This window comes from Rhipicephalus sanguineus, chromosome 8, assembly GCF_013339695.2.
Source record: "Rhipicephalus sanguineus isolate Rsan-2018 chromosome 8, BIME_Rsan_1.4, whole genome shotgun sequence".
Taxonomy (NCBI): domain Eukaryota; kingdom Metazoa; phylum Arthropoda; class Arachnida; order Ixodida; family Ixodidae; genus Rhipicephalus; species Rhipicephalus sanguineus.
This window is the reverse complement of record NC_051183.1, coordinates 103,557,382-103,582,042: the sequence shown is the minus strand read 5'-3', so window position 1 is coordinate 103,582,042 and position 24,661 is coordinate 103,557,382. Positions and strand designations below refer to the sequence as shown.

Sequence of the window (24,661 nt, the reverse complement as noted above, 5' to 3'; positions counted from 1 at the left end):
TATTCTACTTACTAGTACGAGTGAAAACTTTCATTACCTACAAGGTATCTGAGATAGCGGGTGGGGCCTCAAGTTCAGAGCTTCACTGGCTTGGCGGCTTCCTGGGCTTGGTCGAGCGAAGCAAGCTGGCTCTCCCGGCCCTTGCTGGCAAGCCGGATCTCCCACCGCCTTGTTCGAGATGTACGCAGAAGAGAAAAATTGCTGTTTCGGGGGAAAAATTGATGTTTGAGGGAAAAATTGATGTTGCCGAGATTTCTTCACATCACGGACAGCTGTGCGCGTATATTTTGGAATTTATGTGTTGTTTGCTTTGCAAGTGAGGGTACGTGTTGGTTTGTGCTCGACGCCAATTGTGCTCAACGCCTGTTTTTCTGTGAGAGCCTGATGGAGATAACTGTATATTGGTCCTTCTCCTCTTTGGTTTTCGAGATGCTCAGATGCTTAATTCTCGAGCAAGCTGATCGGCCCTTCACTGCCCTCAAGTCCCGCATGCGCGGGGCACCACAGTACCGCATGCGGATTTAGTAGTTGTTTCTTTAGGATTCTCATTGCCGTCCTTGAGATTAGGCTTCGAGAACTATTCTTGACACTAAGGCGATGCTGTCTGGCTCAATCGTTATAGCACTGGGCAGCCTGTCCTATGTAATCTTTTCAGCAACCTAACTGGATTAGGAACACAACCCCGGACACACATTCTGCAAACATGGTAGTGTGGTTCGCAGGAAACTTCTTCTCGCAGCTCATCATGACGCATATTCCAGGCGGTTTATACGGTGCTGACAAGAAGATTCGCACGCCATGATGAGCGGCTATTCTCTTTATGGTATGCGTAAGAGCATGAACAAAACGATCCACTTGCTCAGTCGAATGTTCGTTGCATTATTATTTGGGCGCTTTTCGTGCACAGAGCTCGGCGATTGAAATACGATACTTGTAGCGTGTGGCTGCTCCAGGTGAGCATGACGTTAAGGGCGGGCGCGCTGATGACACTTGGTCACTGCATTCGATAGAGAGCCGTTCGCACAATCGTTCTTGGTGGCGCAAGTGGAGCGCTGCATGCCATAGCTTTAACACGGTGCGCTCACATGCCGCACCGCTCTAGCCATTGTACTTTTATTCGAAGACACGCAGGAAGCTATCAAAAAGGATGTTAGCAAAAAGAGCATAAAATGATGTGTCAAAAGCACACGAGTGCTCCTCTGACGTTTCTTCACAGCAGAAGACAACAAACCGGCTTGCCCCTTCGGGATGATGGTTTAAGGAAAGAGATCTTGCAGTGCGGATGGATACCTACAGCGGTATCTTAACTTCGTCGCCATAGACGACCCCTTTCTGATCCGGTGTTGAGTGACCTTGTAGCTGCACGGACAGCTGGAATGCATAGGGTTCGTTGTTTATCTTCAAGAGAGGTCATAGATATATATTACTTGATTCCACAAAGAAGCCTCTTTACATTATGTCGAGGGCTGATTGAAAAAGGTGAAGAGCGGCACTTTCAAGATCAAGTTGAACACACTAGTGACCGGTTTTGTCACCTGCAGAATTCAGGCTGAGAGACGCCGACATGCTGTTGACGCCTCTCGGCCACGACGCATGTTTCAGGTGACACAAGCGGATCATGATTAGGTCTGATGCTAAGTGACATTTACCTATCTCATCCTAATAAGCGTGTTTCAAGATGTGTTGTGGAAATTCCCGTTGTTAGAATATAAAGGTGTACGATGATTTTTATTACTTGCAAGTGCCCCAGCTTGAGAGGCTCGGTTTGTTGCAAGTTATGTATTCCCAATTTTTGATCAGCAAACTGAACAGCTCAAGTTCACGTATGAGCTTCCAAAAAAAAGCGAAATCCATTCCTGCCGGATCGCAGTTATGTTGGGCATATATTACATGATGCAAGAAATTCATTTTGCGGCGCCTTAGAGGCAATTCAAATGAGGTGAGAAGAGGCATCATAACCCCGTGTGCGATGCATACGAATCAGCTTTGATTATCTATGTTCGTGAGAGTGTCCTGAAGACAGACGCGTAAAAGAAAAACAACCAATGAAAAAGCAACAAAAATGGCCTGTCCAAGTGGTGTCTTGTGGTCATGCACCTATGCATAGTCGCACGAAGATAGGCTCTCTTCATGCTGTTAGCATCGTGATGTTATTACCGTCGAACCCATCTCGTCGTTGCGTCATAATGAGCCGTAAGAAGAAGACGTATCCTATGACGCACAGAACCATGTTCACGGAGTATATATACAGGGTTGTATACATCATCCCTTTAAGTTGCGGAAAATAATACAAAAAACAGACTGGTCAGTGTTTCAGTGATCGAGCCAGACAGTATGGTCTCAATGCCAAGAATGGTTTTGGCCGCTTAATGACAACACATTGTAAGATGTACGGGTGCTGTCCGAAGTTCAATGTCACAAAGTTTATTGGCAGAGCAAGATGCAGGACGGAGAAACAAGTGATGGATGGGTTCTACATAAAAAAAGAGGGGATGGCTGAGTCAGTACACTGCGTTTATACCTTCAAAACAAGGAACTTCGCTATCTCGGCAAATTCTATCGTTTATTTCATTGTTATACGCATATTATTCAGTATTATTGTGGGGCATCAGACAATCATCACGCGTCTTGGACCGTGCTTGAAACGCGTTAATATTGTTGCAGAACAAGCTGGTTTCAAATGGCGCTGTTCATTTGTTTCCTGAATTATAAAGGAACAGCTACGCTAAACGATGGCAAGTAGCAGCTAATGCGGTTAATGTCAACAATGTTAGCTGTGTGACGATTTTGACGGCTTGTGATGGCTAATAAAAAATGCCTATTACCAACTACTACTCGGTAATGAATGGCTAAGTTAGCTTCTGCAACATTAATATTGACTAATTTCGCCAAGTCATCGCTAGTGCATTGCTAATGTCGGTTTCACGCTAATGTTGGCTCGATGATGGCAAGTGAAGTCCTTCCACCTAATAACTGCAAAAGTCAGCTATATACCCTATGCCTATTGTCGGGTACTGATGGTTTGAGAATCGTAAGTGTCGGCTATTGTTAACAGTGTGAATGTTAATGACAATTGGTGCTGGTTAAAGCTTACATGTGTCACCATATCTACGGTATGTGGTGCAGTTCAAAATAATGCGTACACAATTTCGCAGAAATTTTTGAGTTGCTTTAGCTGCATCATTAGCCGAATGGAGTGCGTCGGAAGCATACTTGGAATGCACTTCTCTGGAAATAAAACTAAACAAAAAAATTGCGCTTATCGATGCCCTGAGCATCAAAATGCGGCGAGAATTACAGAATTTACATTAAAAATAAAATCAGAGCTTCCTTTCTTTCAAGGATTTCTTTCGTCAGCGATTTCTTACTAGATCAGCCGCAAAGTATACGGTGAAGTAGCGTTTTATTTGACAAAATAGTCATAAAGCACGAAAGGAATGAATTATAATTTATCAGTGCTAGAAATATTAGGAATTGAACGAAGCTTTCTTCGTTAGAAACAGGTAACAATAGTTCTGATATTCATTTTCTGCAAAGTCCACCTATTCGGACTACCAAAGCCGGCATTTGTTAATATACGCTTCCCAAAATTTTCAGTACATTCCTTAGCACTCCTACTGTGCGCAAGTGGGTATTAAAACATTTTTATCTCGTATTCGTATAAAAATAAAGGAAAGAAGTGTTAATTTCAAGGGCTCGTTTTGTTTGTTATACACAATATTAATGAGTTGGTAGAGCATCGGACGCGTTATTCGAAGGTCGCAGGTTCGGTCCCTGCCCGCGGAAGCTATCTTTTCGTCCACTTTTCTTTCTTCACAATTACCTTACATTTATTACGAAAAACATCCCCTATACTTTCCTTGGCATTATTGTCTGTTAGTACTCATTAATATTGTGTATAACAAACAAAACGAGCCCTTGAAATTAACACTTCTTTCCTTCATTCATAGCGAGGGTCTCGTTCTGGCAGACTTGATGCTTTCAGGTAGTATGCGAGGGATTATTGGTCAGCTGCCAGCTCGTAATAAGTTCACGTGCTACGTGACGCCAACAGGCAGAAAAAGAGTGTTCCACACTCGCCGTAATGGCTACTGGCGGCGCTGACTGACGCTCCCACGTTTAAATGCACACATATACCCTATAAAGTGGACGGGGGGATGGCCGCCGCGGTAGCTCAGTTGGTAGAGCATCGGACGCGTTATTCGAAGGTCGCAGGTTCGGTCCCTGCCCGCGGCAAGCTATCTTTTCGTGCACTTTTCGTTCTTCACAATTACCTTACATTTATTACGAAAAACATCCCCTATACTTTCCTTGGCATTATTGTCTGTTAGTTCTCATCGTATTAAAATAGTGTTTTTGTAGAATAAGTACTTTTGAAGATGCCGTATGCAGGTGACGTGATGGTATTGTAAACATGTATATATCGGTAACGTTATTAATCTTTTTTTATTCGTTTTACCTCCTTGTGTGTTTTTTCGCAATGATACGTCAACGCCGTTAAGATCAAAGTTCTGCTTGCAAAATGAAACTTTTGAGTACGGTCATTCATTGCCAATAACTTCATTCCAATTATATCAGTGCTTGTCTCGAATGGACAAGGGCACAGTTTATATGCATTTGAGCAGAAAAAAAGTGTACGTCATGCGGTTTCCGCGACAAGCATTTTGCTAAGTCAACTAAGCCATTGACACGATCAGTCGGCTTCTATACACTGCATTCATTTGCTTACCTATTTTGACCAACAGAAACACGTCCTGGACAAACAAAAATGCATCCGCGTCTTATTCTTCAGTAGGGTGTGTTTTTCTTGTTACAAATTATCGTAGCCTGACAAAATACCCCGAGTGGACAATTTAACTATGTATGACACTAGACAGACAGAATCAGCTACTTCCTAGTGCTGTATCTCCAGAAAATGGCGGCGGAACGGTACATAATACATTTTTCACGAGGTTGAGTGTGAGCTGTGAAGAGGCTGACGTGCGATCGCTGTATATGTGTTTCACCTCTAGGCGCCTAAATATCATTTCGCAGGTTGCGTTGTTCTTTAGAAACGCCTTCAGTGTTTGGTCGTCTACACTTAAACATTGGTACAATATCCACAATGTTGAGATGATTATTCAGCAGATTTACCCGGAAACGACGGGACTGGTTCATTGGCCATATGTCGAGCTTTTGAACAAGACGTTCTTTAAACCAATTGGTCTGCCTATTGATTATAAAATTCATTCCGGCGTACCCATCTTCATGTATTTATGCGGGTGATATATTCGTTTTTTTTTGCTAAATGGTATAGAAATATGTCACCTAAAGACCTACTGAAGATAGAGAAGAAACAGCAAAGGCAAGGAGAAGAGAACGACGGGATTGGCTAGCTAGTAATTCTATCTATTTTGCTATGTGTCAACAAGACCTGTTGAACGCTATTTCAGTGTTGTTGCTTGTGTAGCCTTAGACGGTTCTTATAAATAGGATAAAGACCGCAGCGTCTAAACGTATGGAGACAGTTATTCGCAATGTCCATAGACTGTCACACCAGAAAACGGATGTCCGGAGAACCCCCTCGAGGAGGGTTAGCAGACGACAAACTGCAGCCGCTCCCTTGCTCGGATGCGATAGCCCGATTTTTATGCTCGGCGAAACAAGAAACACTGAGACTTTGCATGATCCATGCATCAGCGAACAAGCTTGGCCCTTCGTTGTAAGCTAAATATGATTCTTTCTCGCGAGGCGCTATGTTTTTTTGAAAATACGTGGTGAAGAACAGCAACGGAGTGAGAATCCATAATCACAGTTCGCCATTAGACATTGCGTGTGATACATCCTGCTTCATGGAAATGTAAGTTGCTCGACTAGCGTGTATCTCGAGGTTTCCAACTCTTCCATAGCTACGTCACTTCATTACATGCTAGATATTTCGGCAATACGCGCTGCACATCACTTATGCTGAAAGAGTGGCTTCACTGTATAATCATAAGTATTGTTTAGGAGAATTTTGTCTTGTGACGGATGGATCGTTCTTTGCTTATTTTGTTTTCATTCGACAAAGATGCATACGTGAGGGCACGGTGTTAGAATAGGTTAGTTGTACCGACGCTCCGCCGCCGCCACGCTGGCTCCGCGCCGAATACGGAGACGCGCTTCACACTTTCTCCAACAGGCTGCGCTGGGTGTATCAAGCATGCAGGTCAATCGCTTCAACGGGGGCAGCGTCGCTTACAAAGCTGAATTTACGACAACTGTTCAACTGCTGGCCGTTCGTTTCTTATCAGGGTAACAGCACACATCACCCTGATTTGAAAGTAAATGCACAACATCAAGAAAATTCACTGGCGGTAGCCAACAGATGGAAGCACATAGGAAATATAGCTTTTGCGAACAGCGATAATGAGTTTATATGTGAACACAAATTTCAAAAATATTTTAGCTCATGCAAAAATTAGGCCACCGTGGCAAATTGGGTGAGGCGGCCGTGACGAACTGCGTTTATAATCACTGATCCACCGTGGCGAACCCAAACTGGGTTAGTCAAAAATACAAGGTATTCTCAGCGAGAGAAAGTGTGTGCGAGGGCGGGGGGGACGTTGATGTTTCACTAAATGATGGTTGTCAGAAGAAAGGGACACATTTGACAATGGTAGGTTAGAAATTCCTCTCATGGGTTGTCGTCATATCGGATCGATTCAAGCAGCCGCTTTTGCAACGTTTACACGTGCTGACTGGCGCGTGGTAATCAAGGTTGACGTCCGTTTAACGGTCAAATCCATCATGACTCACCATGTGGCCTTCTGATTGTGCCTTTCGCTATTCGTCACAGACATGCTGTTTGTTGCAGTAGCAGAAGTAGAACTTCATGCCTTGTTCTGGGTGCACAAACGTGAAATGGTCGTGGTCGTTTCCTTTTCAGCGTCCTTACCATCTGCTTTACAGTTTTTCTTTCGGGAATGACAGGAATTGAGAGTGACACCATATTCCGTGACATCACTGTCTGAGCCGTTATAACTAACTCGCCAAACCAGACGAGGCCCCATTCGCGCACATATGTTCGCCAGTGGAAACGTCTGCCACCCAAATGCTAGCCTATTTGAAATGGCTTATCTTTGTTCATCGTGTTCTTATTTACACAACTTATATTGTCCAGATGGGCAAGAAATGCTTTTTACCGCGATGCAACTCGGGCTACAAATCGTGCACGGAGAGAGTTTCCCTTTTCGCTGTTCCGAAGGATAGTGACCGCTTGAAAGTGTGGCGACATGCTATGCCACGGAAGGATCGCGAGTTGCAAAAAAAAAAAACAGATTTTGTTTGTGAAAAAACATTGATGCCAAATCTTGGGAAACGCTATGTAAAGGAAACGTTCTTGTGAGTGCGCCGAGGAAGGTGGCTTTGGCAAAATACGCCATCCCAACAATATTTTCTGGATGCCCGAGCCACCTAACCAAGACTTAAGAAATGAAAGCAGCTGCGAACCTTGCTTGCCTTCTTGCCAAGAAACGCTGTGTTAGTGGTGGAGATTCACTCCTGTTATCGAGGTGTCATCACTGGATAGTCGAGCTCCGACAGTGATACCGCCCTCTCCGGAATTGCCGAATACTTTCTGCGCCACCACTGCCAACTGCAGCACCAATGCCATCGTGTCCTAGCCAGATGCAGAACCAGGTACTGGTGATATCTTCAAAAAGTCTGAATTCGTCACTCCGCCAACTGCAGCTTGGGCGTATCATAAAATAAATATAAATGGCCAGAAAACGGTAGTGTTTTCAGAGATGCACGGGTCTAATGCTGCATTCGTGGCCGCGAATACAATTTCTTGTGCTGAGGGAATGGCTGCCGAAGTCGAAGGATACAAGTACCATGCCGCTCCTGCTAATACCATATTCGATCTCAAGCTGACGCCCTCTTTATTGCATTCTCTTTCAATCCTGTATTTTCCGACGTGACAGCGGCGCGTCACGTGCTAGTGCACGCCCCGAAAGGCCGAAATAGAGTAATTCTATTCCATTACAATAAAGCATTCGTCTTCTCCCAAATGTTTACGGAATTTGCAAATGAGCGGTTCGTAGTAAGATTCTGTAGGGTCACTTTATCTCATATGCGAAATGCCCCTTACATATGATACCTGCTCTTTATATGATGCTGACCGCAAATACATCAGTTTTTCGAGGGCAAATGAAGGGTGAATTCAACACGCGTCACGCATCTGCAGTTATACGTTTATAGACAGCGTGCGAGTACGATCGCCTAGGCCATGGTGTTGCCGAGGCCAAAGGTGGTGTATATGAGGTTCACGCCGCATGCCGAACCGTCATGCATAAAACGCTACTAAGTCTTTATATTTTATTTATGTGTATGATATTACAATACCACACAATCCTCACAGGACCTTGCGATATCGCTAAACACGCTAAAACACCGATTGATAGAAGCGTCAGGTTTGCGCTGGGTATAGCCAGGCGGCCATCATCCCGCGCGCGCCTCTTTTCGGCAAGAAAAGGAAACAGGTCCCCGATTTCTCCTCATTCCAACGCGCCGACGCTCCACCTAAAGTATTCCAACACCGTGCGTGAGTGTGAGTCCTGAAAGCCTGTTCTATAATTAGCTATCCCCTGGGTAGCAGATGTTAATGTTAATAATGTTGGAATCTCATTTCAATAGAGGCAAGACACGCACCTGTTAATGACTTATGAGAAAAGTGTAGACCGACCTTTATTTACAAGTTATGACCAGTCTCGCCCCGTTTAGCGAGAAAAGTGCTTGAGTGCTGGGGTCGTTGCCTCAAGGCAAACGGGGAAGCGTAATGAGTTGAAGTACAACGATCTCGTGAGTGGGAGAACCGGCGCAACGAAAGCGGCGATACTTACCCTTGATTGGATAAGATAACGCGGGCCTGTAGTGGCGATGGTGGGGGGCACTCGATTTTCAAGGGAGAAAGAAAAAAAAAGTGTCGTACGGTCGCTAAATGTATTTATGCTCAAACACCCCTGAAGGCTCTCTCCTCTGCACGCGGCGTGCAGTGTGTATTATTGCTAGAGATCACTAAGCGCAGACGTATGAATAATGCTGGGATGTGCATTTCGTTCCCTATTGCAAATTTGTACATCAGCCGCTACCATAACCAGTGGCGTAGCCAGAAATTTGCTTTGAGGGGAGGGGGGGAGGGTGGAGATTATTTCCTGCAACTGTCAATATATCTTACAATACAAATCTTATTTTGATGAATATTCTTTACTTACTCTTAAGTTTAATGCCGGTATCCTACTGCATTAACACCGGTGTTAATATCAGACACACTTTAGGTCTTGCGCTATATGACTTGTGTGTACTTCGTCAAGAATAATGACGCATTCAAGTGGGCGTGAATTGAAATACAGAAAAGTGGCTCAAAAAGATAGCTTCATTATGTACATATTGCCTGCAGGATCATTGGGTGCAGTGTTTCCTTCATTGCATCAAGTTAAGACGTGTACTCCGGCTACAATAAAGCATTTCTTTAATAAAGTCCCGTAAGTCATCGGGGTATAGCGGCGTTTTTAAACGCCAGCAATGTGGCAGCAAGGACGCGTTATCTTGCATCTTACAACGCGACCAACGTCACAAACGTGTACAAAGAAAGGAAAACACTTTACAGCTGGCAGCGTCCCAGCTACGTTTTGTGTCCTTTTCTAGGTCATGACAATGAAATCTTTGATTAGCTTATATTGTGGGAGCTTGGAACAAACAACAATATCGGAGAAAATTTCAACTGCAGTGCAGATTGTCACGGAAGTGCATAGTGGTTAAAGTTTTTGATTTTGCCTAGCGGATCGAACGTCATGCAGATAGTGTTGAACTTACAAACGCCATTCAGTATTCCCAAAAGCTACATGCATAAAGATCTTGGTAAAATGAAGCGGGGGAAGGGCTAACCAAATAATAAAGTAGCGTTTAGAAAAGTCACTATTCAGACAAGGACTGAGGTCAGTGATGACGCTCACAAAAAACATACAAAAAGGTGGGGACCAAATGGCAAAACACAATGCGCTAAAGCATATAAATAATAGATGCCATAAACCAGACAGTCAAACTCACACGTGCGCAGACGGAGCATCGCAGGAAAATGTGACTGCTAATGCAAAAATGATCAAACAAACTCATGGCACTATCACTTCTGATATTGAAGCACAGACAAATGACAATGAAATGCTTTAGAACAGAGGCATACTCAAGCAAATACAGATACACGAAAATACTTTTAGATAGGGCATGCTGACGCCGGTTCAAATATGCAAGTGCACATCTTAACAAGTTCAGATGTTACACATCAGAAGCCATGAATCTGCCTGTAAATAACACAGAATTAGAGTGTAGTGGGGAAAGTGCAATGCTCCAATATGTCGATCAGCCATTACTTGAGGGCACAATGGAGAATAAGCAGATTAGGAAGGAATATGATCTTTCCAAAAACCTATGTTAAACATAGGAAAGAGTTGATAGATTTAGATATCTGAATCACCTTAGAAAAATAGCTCAATATATTTGGGAAAGATACAAATGACCAAAGGTTACGGCTGATGAAATTTAATAAATCTCAATATTAGCATATACCTCTCGATTAGGTCTTCAAAAAAGGGGGATTGCCACCGAATACCGAAGTTTGTACGCAGTAAAATGTTTCGCACTCTGGTGAGGTAGAAGATGGCAGCATGCGATATTTTCTCTCAAACATTGAAATGAACAGGTGATGTAGCGAAATTAGAATACAGGATAAAAGCTACTGCCCAATTCACACAAGGGGAAACACCCTCTTCCATCTTCCAGCCGCGGCGGCTGCATTTTTTGATGGAAGCGAAAATGTTTGGGGCCCGTGTACTTAGATTTAGGGGCACGTTAAAGAACCCCAGGTATTATTATTATTATTATTATTATTATTATTATTATTATTATTATTATTATTATTATTATTGGGTGTGGTTTTACGTCCAAAAACCGCGATAAGATTATGAGACACGCCGTAGCGGAGAGAATCGTTAATTTCGATCACCTAGGGTTGTTTAACGTGCACCTTAACCTAGGTACACGGACCTCTAGCATTACAACTCCTTCGAAATACGGCTACCGCGGCTGGGATTCGTTCCCGCGACTGCAGATTGTATGACCTTGGTTCAGGTACAGGTCCAAGGATTCACTCTTGCTGTTGAGCCCCTTTCATAATTTGGACCAAGGTACCTCTGGGTAGTGGCAGTCGCTCACGCACTTTGTGGCAATTGTTGTAATTCATTGCCTCCCTTTCGCGTTAAGGCTTGCTACGTCGCCTGTACACAGTGCGCCATTTCAATGTAGGCATAAACAATTTTGGCATCACTGGCACGTTTGTACTCAGCTTCCAGACCATCAGGTCTTTCCTGACCTGGTGCAGCCCTGTGTGCTAAATAGCGCTGTGCTATGAAATGAGTGAGTGAGTGAGTGAGTGAGTGAGTGAGAACTTTATTGTGGTCCAAAAGTGGCACAAGCTGAACGCGACTGCAGGTCCCGCTAGCTCAGCCAGGTGGCTCCACCCAGGAAAGTGCCGGAAGCTGGAACCTCTCGGCGATGTGCCGGGTGCTCTGCACTGCCAGAAGTTAGTTGTTGAGTTCCCTGCTGCTTCGCATGGCAGCCTCCCAAGGTTTGTCTGATAATCCTGACCCCGAATTAAAGGTGCACAGCCCGAGCAGATGTTCGAAACGGCTCTGCTATGAAATGATCTCTGAATGTTGGTTGCCATTTGGACAGCCCTGTCTTCTTCCCGTTGCTTTGGACGTACTGTTGGCTTGAAGTGTCATGTTTGACTCGCCAGTGATTTACAAATCTTTCATGAAGGGATATTGGCAGCTGCCAATATCCCTTCGTCAGGTCAAGTTTTCAAAAATATTTCTTATTTCCCACCTCCGTGAACATGATGTCGGTTCTTGGGATCGGTTCTGCGTCCGCAACGAGCACACTGTTGATGCGGCGGAAGTCGATGCATGCTCAATATCACTTGTCTGGCTTTTTGACCAGAACAAGTGGTGAGTTGTATGGTGATTCCGTGGGTTCGATTATGCCGAGCTTGAGCATATCGGCCACTTCATTCTCGACAGCAGCCTTCATGGCGAAATGTAAAGGGTATTGCGGCGTATTAACCGGCTCCGTTGTCGTTAATTCAAGAAGAAATTGCAACAAGGTTGTCTTTCCCGGGACGTAAGAAAAAATATCCTCGTAATCTTCCAGGAGATGATGTAGGTCGTGAAGCTGGTCTGAACTGAGAGCAGATGATTTCCAAATGCTCTCAATCCCGGAAGTTTTCTCCACGGTGAAACTTGGTACAGGATTGTAGGTCACGTTTTCTTCTACCACAATGAACGATGAGGCCTGTGCAGGTACGTTCGGTAGGCGTTCCTCATATTTTTTTCACCATATTAATATGAAACAGCTTTTTCGTGTGTCCGACGTCAATCCTGTAGTCGAAGTCATTCTTCTGGGTTGTGACTACAAAAGATCCCTTCCAGTGCATAAGTAGTTTGTTGTGGCTCCTTGGAAGAAGAACCAAAGCTCGGTCACCCACCTTAAGAAGACGGCGACCACTCTTTCTATCGTAATACTTCTGCAGTCGCTGAGCCTTTTCGGGTCCTCTGTGCACTATCTGCAAAGTTTGAAACAGACTCTCTTTGAGGTCGAGGACGTAACGATAGACTGTTTTAGTCTCTTCATCGATCTCGTCCTTGGTCCAGATCTCTTTAAGTAGCGTCAGTGGACCTCATACTTGGTGGCCATATATTAGCTCGAAAGGCGAGAAATGAAGACTGGTTTGTGTAACCTCTCTGTATACAAACAACAGAAGAGCTATGTACCGGTCCCATGACTTAGGTTGTTCCTGGCAGAGTTTACGAAGCATCTCTTTGATTGTTCCGTTAAACCGTTGAACCAATCCATTGCACATGGGATGGTACGGAGTGGAACTCAGGTGTTTGATTTAGAGTACACTGTTTACCTCTTTCATTAACTCCGAGGTAAAACATGACGCCTGATCACATAAAATTTCCTTCGGAAATCCTATACGTCAAAAGATTTCCACAAGCCCTTCGGCTACAGTTGCTGAGTCAATAGCTGGCAGTGGTATCGCGTCAGGATACCGAGTGGCAAAATCCACCACCGTGAGAATATACCTGTTGCCTTTTTGTGAAGTTGGAGAGAGTGGTCCGATGATATCAACCGCGACTCTCTCATATGGCGTGTCTATGAGTGGCATACGGCCATGCGGCGCTTTGCTCAACTTTCCTTTCGGGGACGTCCGTTGGCATGCGTCACACGACTTCACGTACCTCTTGATGTCTTCCTGAACACCAGGCCAATAGAACGCGCTCAGTACCCTTTGGGTAGTCTTCTTGATGCCTTGGTGTCCGGAGAGCGGGTTTTTGTGGGCTAGCTCAAGAACTTGCGCACGTACGTAGAACGAGCAGGATGTTGATTCCTTGCCTTTGAAGGTTTTGCCCACCTTAGCTCGGCAAACTTCCAAGCTCTTGTCATTCTTCAGCTCTTGTTGAAATGTCGCTCGCAGACCCCAATGAGGTTCATTACCTCCTCTTGTCTCTTCCCCACGGTCTTTGCGGAACCACCGCGGGCCTTGAGTAGAGATCCTCCGTGTTGCCCCCTTTTACGTTCTGAGCTGGGCATACGGGAGTGGGCAAGGTCTTCTTCCAGTTTTTATCTGGGTTCGTGTGGTCCCGAGAACCTGGTACATTTCCGATGATGACATCCTAGAGAGGGTTGTCCAGGCATTTTGCAACAATGGCGCCTGAAATGTATGGCGACGAGATGAGCAAAGAAAGTGAAGCTGATACATCTGAGTTCGGCATGTACACTGGTTTCACGCGGTCGATTGCCACAACGTCTTTGCGGCCATTTACAGTCACTGTGAAGGTCTTTTCGGTACGGTTGAGCACCTTGAATGGACCCCCGAACGGTACCGTAAGTGATGGCCGAGGGGAAGACATCCGGCCATCACCGGGAATCCATCCTCAACCCCTCGCTCCGCAGCGCGCCGCTTTAAACAACTCGGACAGGCACCAGCGGTTGCTTAGAGTAATAATAGTGAGCTAATATTACACACCATTTAACGCTGGTCGCGCGCAGAGCTAGGAAGTGCTTCAGCGTGTGCGGTGTCACCCGCGAGAATTCCGTTGTGCGCGCTTTAAAGCAACGCTCCTATGTTTTACTTCAGTTTGAAAACCGCCCTTGAGGCGCGCACTAAAACTGGCCCACTTCTGTCCCCACTCGTGATGTGGAACGCAGGCTTCAGAATGTGTAGAACGCCACCGCGCGGCCGAAGATGTGGAGGGGTCACTCCACGTGCGGCAGTTTTCAAGAAAAAGAGATAGTTAGAGAATTGGGGACCCAAAATACTGGGCCCCCAAGCTACGTTGGGTACGCTGCCCTTGCGTTCGGAGGAGCAGCAGAGTTTGACAATTGTGTCAAACGCAAGCTAAGTTCGGTCAAACGCGCGGGTCACCACACGTGCCAAAATGAATATCATGCGAGACGCGGGCCATATTGCATCGTGGCCCACGCTTCGTCTACGTCCTCTTGCTGGAAACAAAAGATGCCTTGGGGAACCACGCTAGTTTTTTTTTTTTTATTTTTGGGCCTTGGGTCAACGCAAGCGCAAGAACCGAAGAGTGGCCTGGGTTGTGCGCGTGCACTCTGTCATCTCGCAAGCTTCTTGGGGTCCCAAGATTCTTGGCGCTCCAACTCTCAATATCTTTAATAGAGAGTTTGAGAATTGGGGACTCAAGACGCTTGGTGCCCAAGTTGCGTTGGGTTGGCTGCTCTTGTGTTCTGAGGAGAAGCAGAGTTTGAGAAATGGGTCAAAGGCAAGCTGCGTTGGATGAATGAATGGATGGATGCTATGAGCGTCCCCTTTATACCGGGGCGGTGACAAGTGTGCCAGCAGGCTCGCCAAAAAATTTCTTTACTCTTCTTATTCTTAGTGTTGGCCTACTGTCTCTATTTCAATTACCTCTAACAACAGAAAAAAACTTAAATTCTCAGCCCACTTCTCTGGTTTTGCCAAAATTGGCTTGAGGTGCCGGATCGCTTGAGGATCGCTTGAGGTGCCGGGCGTGCTGGCACTAGATATCTCGTGCTGATTGGGCATGAGTAAATGTACCACGCAACGTTGCATGGTCATTTAAGGCGTAGGCATTGAAATGAAATTTTATACCTCTGAATAGTTTTTTTTCCTTTTACCTGTTTCTCTCCTCTTGTGTTTACCGGCTCTTACGTTTATTTCTCACGGTCCCTTCCAAAACGCATCAGCGGAGTTGTACATTATTGTATTCTTGTGTGTCTGTAAATATAATATTCAACGCAACCGACGTGTTTCTCACGATATTTTGCGGTCTCACACATAACAGCAGAGAAAGACATAAGTGCGTTCTGTGCTCAAAACGCTCACCGCAATATAACCGCCACATTTTTCATTGCAAAGTATTGACGTTGTTGGTAATTAGCAGCTTTCACTTTTTCCCATTGATACATCCCTTACCTCACTCAACCTTTAAGCGTCGTTTTCACGCGCAAGCGGGGCTCGCCGGCAATTGAATTGCCGCTGATGTAATGTCCCATTCCGCAGCCTTGAGTGGCCGTCGCCACAAGACAATGCTTGCCGCACCATGCAACCCAGATGCGAATTCGTTGTTCTGGAACATCTCCTTTGTAACTTTGTCTCGCAAAATTATTTTGTACAGCCCGTACTCGATTTACAGCACATAATAATGGTGTGGCCGCAAGGCTGTGCTGGTCACATTTTTTTTAGGATTCCAAATTGTGAGTTTGTTGTGAGTAGTCACATATTAAGAATTTAAATAAGGCATCGTTTTTTACGCAGAATGGTAGACAATGATCTTCGTTCAATTGGAGAGAATAAAAAATGTCTTTTCGAGAAAATATTTTTCAACTGCGGCGTTTTTGGGAACCTACGTACGTTTCAACACAGCCTTGAAGTAGAATGGCGCATGCCAAAAAGGACGATTCATACAAGAGCCCTTGAATATTGATGTTCATATGTACCGAGTTTTATTATCATCCAGTAAACTTCTGCGCAAAACAAAATGTCTGAAATACAGGTGTTTTGCACCGTTTACCAAGTTTGCGATGTCTCTCCCCAAAAATCTTTTGGCTCCAAAGATAAATAAAATACACGTAATATTGAATTTCATTTGCTGGTTGAATGGAAAAAATTGTGAAGCTAGCACTGAGTCGCGCTAGTCTTTAAACAGTGAAGCCGAATGATTCTGAATACAAATTTGGTTGCTGCTAGGTTGCTTCTAAACCTTAGCTACGTGATGCAGGTTGTTTCTAGTTTGCTTGTAGGTCGTAGCTAGACTTTAGTTAGGTGATGCTGCGTTGTTTATACGTTGATTCTCGGCGCAGAGGGGTTCGAGTTAAACCACAGGCGGTCACAGACACAGCGCAGATGCCGTAACTACAGATACAGAACCTCTCATTGAAATCAAGCGTTCACCCTTCCCATAGATCTACAGGCACTTCGTCGTTGAAGCAGGTCTTCCGTCGCAGGGGGTCTTCTCGCAGGCGCCATTCCTTCACCCGTTGCATTGTATCATCTAGCTGTACGTAGTCGGGGTCTTCGGCTCGTTGCCGCCGCTACTAACTGCTGCCTTCTTGATTTTTAGTGGACCGGAGGTGAGTAGTGGGATTTACCCATTTTTTGTGACACGTACTCGTTTATGATGAGGATAGTGTTCTGATAGGCAGCACAGTAGCACATACCCGTTTCATGACGATACCTTTCATCTTCATCTTTAGTGAACCAGTCGTGAGCAGTCCAAGCATGCGGATGCATAGCGTAAAATAAAGCACTACATCATGCACAGATTTTAAAATGTATAGTTGCATGTTAGTGGAATCAACGGAGCACTTACAGAAATAAAACCCTCCGTCTTCATTAAGCAATCTTCTTCTATCGAACTGATATATGTGTCCTAGTCCCGATTAAACATCTCTGTGTTATAAAAATTTCTGCATATCGCGACTGTGGCAGCACGCTAACAGATGACCGTTAGTACTATTGCGCACTTTATTTTGATGCTGCCTACTCGCCCATCGCATTTCTCCCTGCCTTTCCTTCGCTTTTATCTTTCTCGGGCTCTTGGTTCCTATTTCTTTTCGCAGTCCGACGCTACTAATCTCTTCTAAATAGCCTAATCACAATGTTCTCATTTCAAAACTTTATCTTTGAGAACAATGGCGACATTGAATTAGCACTTGTAGGCTCAACAAAAGAAATTTAAAGGCTGTCCGCTGTTTCAGTTTTTAGATTTTCCACCGATACCGCAATGGATGGACATCATAATGCCATCAAAAATATCATTGTAAAAATAAAACCTGGGTTTTTACGTGCCCAAGCCACGATATGATCATGAGGCATGCCGCACTGGAGGGCTCCTGAAATTTTGACCATCTGGTCCTCGTTAGCATACGCCGAGATCGCACAGCACAGGGGTCTCTAGCATTTGGCCTCCATCAGAATGCGACTGCCGCGGCCTAGACTGAACCCACGCCCTTCAGGTGAACAGCCGAACACAGTAACCACTACAACACCGCGGGAGACATATATCATTGTTTCACAACGACGCTGTTTGAATCCAGCTCGTCGGGATAATACGGCTTCTAATGTTCACAAGAAAGAATTCAAGCTAGTGTCTACACGCCACGAAACCCGTCGGACAGCGAAGCTGTCGCGCCTTTCGTCAGCTATTACTTTTTTATTCATAAGCTTCTCCAGTTTTCACTAAGGCTTTCCTTGTTTCTTTGATATTCAGGGTAAACCATGTGAATCCCGCAGGATGGTATGCTTACTCATGGCCGCACTAGAAAGGTACGGTAGCAGTGCAGCTGTGACCCATTGCTCCCGCAAGCTTGCCCAAAACGCATAGTACTGTCACGGCTGCGCTGGCATACAAGCAGCATTTTAAGCGCAGCTGCTGTCTATGACATACACATCTACGGGGGTATCATTCCACCGTGACTGAAACACTCGTAGTCCCTTCTTTTTCTTCCATCTTCTTCTATTTCCCCATAGCACGAGGCACTTCCTTTTCCCTGACCACGTCATCGTCGGTAAAACGAATTCATATGATCCCATAGTAAGAACAAAAGAGAGTGGAAACGCAGGAACAGTGGACACGCAGCGACGTTAAACAGGATAGCATAACCATTCTGCTACCCTGCAAAGGGGACATGAATGAGGAACATTAAAAGATGATATGACAAAGACAGAATAAGAGTAGGAGCGCAAATGCAACCTCTTAGTCGCGCCGTCTCGTGCGGTATACGACATCCCTATCAGTCTGTAGCTGTTCGTGTAAGTCTGTTGCCTTTAGAAATTTTAACAATGTCTTCATTGCTTTAGCATGTAAAAACAGCGCAAAATATAGACAAGGACAGAGGAAGAGACGACACCGCGCTGATTCTCGCAACTAAACTTTATTGGAAAGCACACGCACATATATCAAGCATTCGACCCGGTCACGTGGCAAACCAAAGGCGTCTGCGCAGCATAGCAAACAAAGTACGAAACACGCCTAATCATTGTGAACATCAACACGTGTGTAACAACCGAGAAAAAGCAAAAAACCACCTTCATACTCTCCAAAAAACATGCGCAACAGCCCATAACAAACTAATAATCACTTTAACATGGCAGCGCTGAACCCAGGTACCGAACCTCCTTTTCACCAAGGGCGACAGGCGGCTTACTTACACACCTTTCCCCCTCCCTTTCAATGAAAAAAGCCTCCATCACTTCCCTAGTGCATTTGTCCCGATGCCCAAACAAACAAGTGGCTTTACCTGCCATAGGTTGGCAGCCACACTCCCTACAATGAGCTGGCAAGTGCAACCCGTCAGCTGCCGTTAATGAGGTTAAGTGTTCGCTTAGTCTCACGTTAATGCACCGCCCGGTTTGTCCTATATAAACCCCCCCGCATGACAATGGCAACTTATATACAACACACGATTTACACTGAACATATCTATTTTTTCTCTTCTCCCGACAGAACGAGCAGGTCTTTCGTAAACCCGAACTTATTTTATGCACGCGGGAGCAAATAGAGGACAACTTATTGGGAGCGGACATCACTACACGTACCCCATACCTACTGGCCGCATTTTTCAAGCAATGTGAAAACTTGTGCACGTAGGGTACCACTACCGGTTTCTTTTCATTGCGCACGCGCTCTGTTCTCCTGTGCGTATCACTTACGCCTTTAACCCACTTGATTAGCTTTTGACAACTCCTCAAGATTTCCGTATTAGGGTAGCCCGCCAACTTCAGCCTCTCAACCTGGCTCAGGAAACTTTCTTTCAACGCATGCGTGCACGTTTTCAGGAGCGCAGCCCGCAGCGCAGCATAAATAATGCCGGACTTAACTATCTTAGAATGGCCTGAGGTGAAGGGCAAGATACCCTTTACGGGTCGAGGCTTGTACCGCCAACACAAATGTTCCTCGTGAAACTGCAGTCTAATATCTAGAAACTGAAGCTCTCCTTTTACAGGCAGCTCGTAGGTGAACTTTAGCCCATCGCCAGACTCCTTAAAAATGTTTAATATGTCAGCTCTCATGCTATACTGACTGTCGGTTTTAATTACAATAAAGAAATCATCAACATACCGAAAAATGTGGCAAGACAGATTGTTCAATTTATCGGCAACGGACCTGTCGACTTGTCCCAGGAAAATATTACTCAAAATTGGTGCCACCCTAGATCCAATGCAAACACCAGATTTTTGGACATAAACGCCCCCTTTCCACTCCACACACATTGACCGCAAGTAAAACATCAGCAATTCCAGAAAACTTTCCAAGGAAACGCCACAACTGTTAACGAACTTAACTTCATTATTGTCCTCAACCACACAAGATTTAACACTCTGCAGACGTTCAACATGCGGTAAGGAGTAAAACATGTCCTCAATGTCGATGCTGAATGCCGGACAAGAACCCGGGTTAATAGTTCTGAGAAAATCTACTACACCTTCAGAGTTCTTTACTATAAAAGGGTCGACTACATTGAGGGCTTCCAGGTGCATCTGCAAGTAAGTCGACATCTCAGACAGCCAACTTCCTCTTTCTGATATATTGGCTCTGAACGGGGAATTAAGTTTATGGGTTTTCACTCAGAAAAAAACTTGCAAGTTTAATTCTTTTGCCTTTTTTACTCTACTGACTAGACTGGACAGATTCCTATCTTGCAGCATAGCAATAGCCTGCTGTTTCACCTTCCCTGTTTTAACGTCCACTCTTGAAATTCTTCAATACGGCTGTCTCAGATTTTTCATAGAAAACGCCCTCTTTCATGACCACGAACATTCCTTCCTTACCCGACAAACAAACCCTAAGCCCATTCCCCTCAAAAAATCTACGACCAACTTGTCGTGGGAGAGCCTTCGCCTAGCCAACGACGATTGAGTGCACACATCTATACAATCCGACACGCATCTTATTTGCTCTACTTCAGGCACATACCGAGAAATGTTCCTTGAAAAAGGTACCTTTTCCGCAGCTACTTTTTGCGCTGTTTTTACATCCCAAGCATGAACCACCAACTAGACCAACGTTCGCTATTATTGCACTTCATTGCTTTATTTCTTGATGACATTTCGCGATGACATTTGAGGATAGTTGCTAACACTCAAAATGCAGGGAAAGCGGCAAGTACGGACGTCGGTCGTCAGAAATCTGATCATCCACAGAATGCTTCGCTTTTTATGCATCAGTCATCGAACCTTACAGCGTTTTCGCAGGTGCTCATATATTTAAGCTCTCGAATCAATTTTACCAGTCGCATCCTGCACGTAACTTAACAAAACAATATGAAACAATCGCGAAGCTTCCCAAACACTGCTGCGCTACCTGTGCCAAATGTTGCACAATTTTTGTGCGTAGGATCCGTTCATAACAAATTGAAGAAATGGGGTGCACGGCAATCCCCCAGTGAAAAAAAAAACAAGGAATCAAAAAAAAAAAAGAATAAACGTATGCATGCACATGTGGAAAATACAAAGGCCACTGGACACTACAGCAGGCCCCGGAAACTGAGCGCCAGTTTCGGTTTCAAGAACATGCACGCTCGTAGCGGTTGCCGGGCATCCTAAGATCTGGCTGAACGAAGTGAGGTTGATGTGGATGTTCGTATTTATTGTCTTTCATGAGTTTTTACAAACAGAGAAATTTTGTTGAACAGGAAAGAGCTATTCTTTTGTTTATTTGTCTTTTTATTTCCTATTTTGTGAATTTTAAATTGGGCAAGGCGCGGAAACTGGTTGACTTGGGTTCGTAGCGCTTGCCTCCGCTCACCCTTGCCACTCACTCAGCGATATCGCAATTTGAATCGCGCTCGATTATCTCGCTCGGTTGGTGTGTCAATACGGGAAAGATAAAACTGATGTGGCGCGCAGCGAACAGAAGCCGCAGTGAGCCACGTCGAGCAGGTCACCCATGCATTAGACGAAGATGGCTAAACGGGGGCGTCAATTGTTTTTCGCGGCATTGCGGTGTGTTAATTTCCAGTCCACGAAGGGTTTTCAGGTTTCCTAGTGACAACGGGTGAGCACAAGTATCTGGGTCCATTATTTAAAAGATATTCATTTTCCATGAGTACATGAGTAAACCCACTTCTCTGCAAGCCTGACTGGACTGACAAAAGCGCAGTGTCGCTAGACTAACTCATCATGACGACAGCCTGCCTGCTGCCGGCAAAATACGCTTAATGAAAGGTTTGAATGCGTGTTGGTCCTACTACACAATTTGTTCATCTTTTACTTTTGGCATGCAATTCATTCCTGCTCGTGGAAATGCATGCAGCCAGTTAGAAACTTTGTTGGCCTTTACTTCCAATACTGCCCCTGAAATACGCGTAATGGACTCATTGGTGTTTTAGAAATTGTTTAATAGGGAAGGTCGCTAGAGCCAACGTTTTGACAAGTGGACTTTTGTTCGTCAAGGCAATGCTGCTGCCTCGACGAAGACAAGTCAGCTTGCCGAAACGCTGTCTCCAGCGGCGCTCCCTGTTCAACGATTTCTCATCTCTTCATGCCTCCCTCTTCTCCTGAACTTCTTTCTTGTTTGGTACTCAAGTTCTGCAAGAAAAATATGCGCGCCGTCATAACAGAAGTGATTGAGTCAAGTAAGACGTAGCCTGCTCATGGTGTTAATAATTTTCGCATTGGCTCGGATATTCCGGGCTGAATTCTTGCTCGTTATGTGCATATTTCATTTGTGAATTAAAGCTTGTTTTGCAGATTGAAACTTTCACACTACGTCTATGTCTGTGTTTTAGTATGAAACGTGTGACTAAAAAAATTCAATTTTACTTGTGTTGATCGAGTTTTGTGTTATTGAGAAATCGGTCAGTCTTAGTTAATCCATTTCACAACACACGAACAAAAAATTTTAAGAATAGTTAACTTAATTTAACTAATGGCCGCTTCGCCCGAGCGGCCAGTGGACCTTCAAGAGAGCGTGAACACATTCCGCTTGCATGCGAAGTGGGAAAGGAGAGCTTCCGCGGCAACCCTCCACCTCTTGGTTTCGCGTCCTTTCTCTCTACTTGAAGATCTCACGAGTGACGTAATGTAGAAGTGTTTTGTTTGTGAATTATTTCAAGTTGGATACCCGGCAGCCGCCAGTGGTGGAAGCGGCGCTGCCGCAGCGTATCAACATGAGAGAGCGTGCACCACGAGAGGTGTAGGTAGTTTCCGCCCCCTGACCATAGTTCGAAACATTCACTAGCACGCATAGAAGGGCTTTAGGGGTACCACATGCACGATTTCGGGGCATGGCCGGCGCCGCTGATAGTTGGTAATGCCGCCGTGGACAACCTTGAAGCACAATGCGCCGGGATGTCGAAGTACGCTGTTGCCCCAGGTAACGTCAAAGAAGTTTTTCGCTGAGCCCACGTCGACCTATTGGGGTCCAATGAGCTGGTATTCCACGCAGCGTCACCGAAGATTGTTACGGCTGCTGTCGGTCGTCTGCTGATTTTTGACGCGCAGGCGGGCAAGCTATCGAGCTTCTTCCGCGCGCTGCAAATACGCGGCAACGTCGAGACGTTCATCGGTGATGTTCGGCAGATAGCGTCGAGCGTCGTTGTGGTTTCCTGCCGTAGACCAAAATGTATGGCGTTGTCTGAGTCGTTGGTTGCACTGCCGTGTTGTATTCGAAGGTAGCGTACGGAAGAATGACAAGCTTTCATGTCGGCGATGGTCGTATTTAGACGCTCGGTGACGCCATTGGCCGGTGGGTGGCAGGCAGTGATTCAGCACTGGCTTTTTTTGTTAAGTCTGAAGATCACATGAGTTACGTCAGCAGTAAATGTCATACCTCTGTCACTGATAAAGAGCTACAGGGCGCCATAACGCCGGGTGATGTTCTCACCGAAGAAGCTGGCTACCTCGGCAGCGCTGCCTTTGGGCAGGTCGTTTGTTTCGGCATAGCAGGTGCGGAAGTTGGTTTTTACGATTTTCCGGAAATCGACCTTGGAAACGGCTTTTGCATGTCCATCCTAATGTGATGGAACGTCGGACGAGCTGGTTCAATGGACTTGCTTACTCGGTGGTGTCCTCCATCCCTGACAGTATCGGCAAATACTAACGTAATGGGCGACGTAGGCAGTGAGGCAAGACAATTAGTAGTTTCTTCTATGCTCGTGAGCCTGCGCCAGTATGCAAGGTGTCCAGCCGTCGGGTAGTCATGAAAGGCTTCCTGAACCTCTGGACGTCGGGTAGTCATGAACGGCTTTCAGAACCTCTGGACGTAATGCTAGAGCCGTAACGAGGAGGTGGTTGCTCGAAGTAGCGAGAAGTTCTTTAGAACGACGTTGTTTCGCAATAAAAACGACGGCCGTTGCGCGGAAGCACCTCTAGGGTGCGGCGCCGGCCACTGGCGCCACCCCGATGCAGAGGCGCATATTGCCACGTGCGTTTCTTCTTATTACTTTTGCTGTATTCGCTTTTCGCCCACGCAAGGCTCAGCGCAAACCACGCCTCATTCTTCGAGAACCTTCGTTATTATTGTAGATCGTTTTGTTAAGATTGCGCGCAAGACGCGAACACTCGAGCTTATTCTAGGGCGTGCGCTACAAGCAGCGATAGCGTTGGTATATTCGACGGCACATGTGTAAATGCCGACGCGCTTCACCGCTTCTCAGTTTTTCGACGACCGACGCTCTGTTCGCCGCTATCAGTGTACAGTCTGCATTGCTGTAGTTTGACTTTCAGTTTCCCGGCCACAAGGTCGACCAAATAAAGAATTTCCTCCTGAACACGCCGACTGCTACCTTCGTCGACGTCATGACCCCGTGACAATATGATCTCAATATTACTCCTGGTTTATGCAATCTCTCAGGCAATAGCACCAATCTACTGTTTGACACCATGCAGCAGCCGCCGGCAGCTTTGAGGAGAGTGAGGCTGGTCCTCGGTACGAAGCGAGTACGCTTGAGGAAATGGCCACTTCGCCCTTCAATGTAGACTCTCCCTGTCGCGCACGACAGCAAGAATGGGCTGAGGTGTTCACAGCAGGGCCCGCTCTCTGCTGTACTTGTTTTTTTTTTACCAAGCACGAAGTGTGGTTGAGGAACCCTTGAA

At 45.5% G+C, this 24,661-nt stretch overlaps 1 protein-coding gene across 41 annotated transcripts in view; it reads right to left on the bottom strand.

Annotated features, from left to right (window-relative positions):
- LOC119402282 (uncharacterized) overlaps nt 1-24,661 on the bottom strand; it is a 330,925-nt gene that overhangs the window by 187,369 nt on the left and 118,895 nt on the right. For 17 of the 41 annotated variants that reach the window (XR_007417199.1, XR_007417191.1, XR_007417196.1 and 14 more), the window contains one exon: nt 38-201. The exons of 14 other annotated variants lie outside the window; for them this stretch is intronic. Coding sequence is in view for 8 of the 27 variants with exons in the window: in XM_049418568.1 (XP_049274525.1) it covers nt 38-201 (164 nt within the window). In the remaining 19 variants the exon portion in view is untranslated. Of the gene's footprint in view, nt 1-37; nt 202-19,685; nt 19,776-24,661 lie in introns of all 41 variants that reach the window. 10 more of the 41 variants (XR_005185716.1, XR_005185722.1, XR_007417206.1 and 7 more) reach the window with 3 other exon arrangements.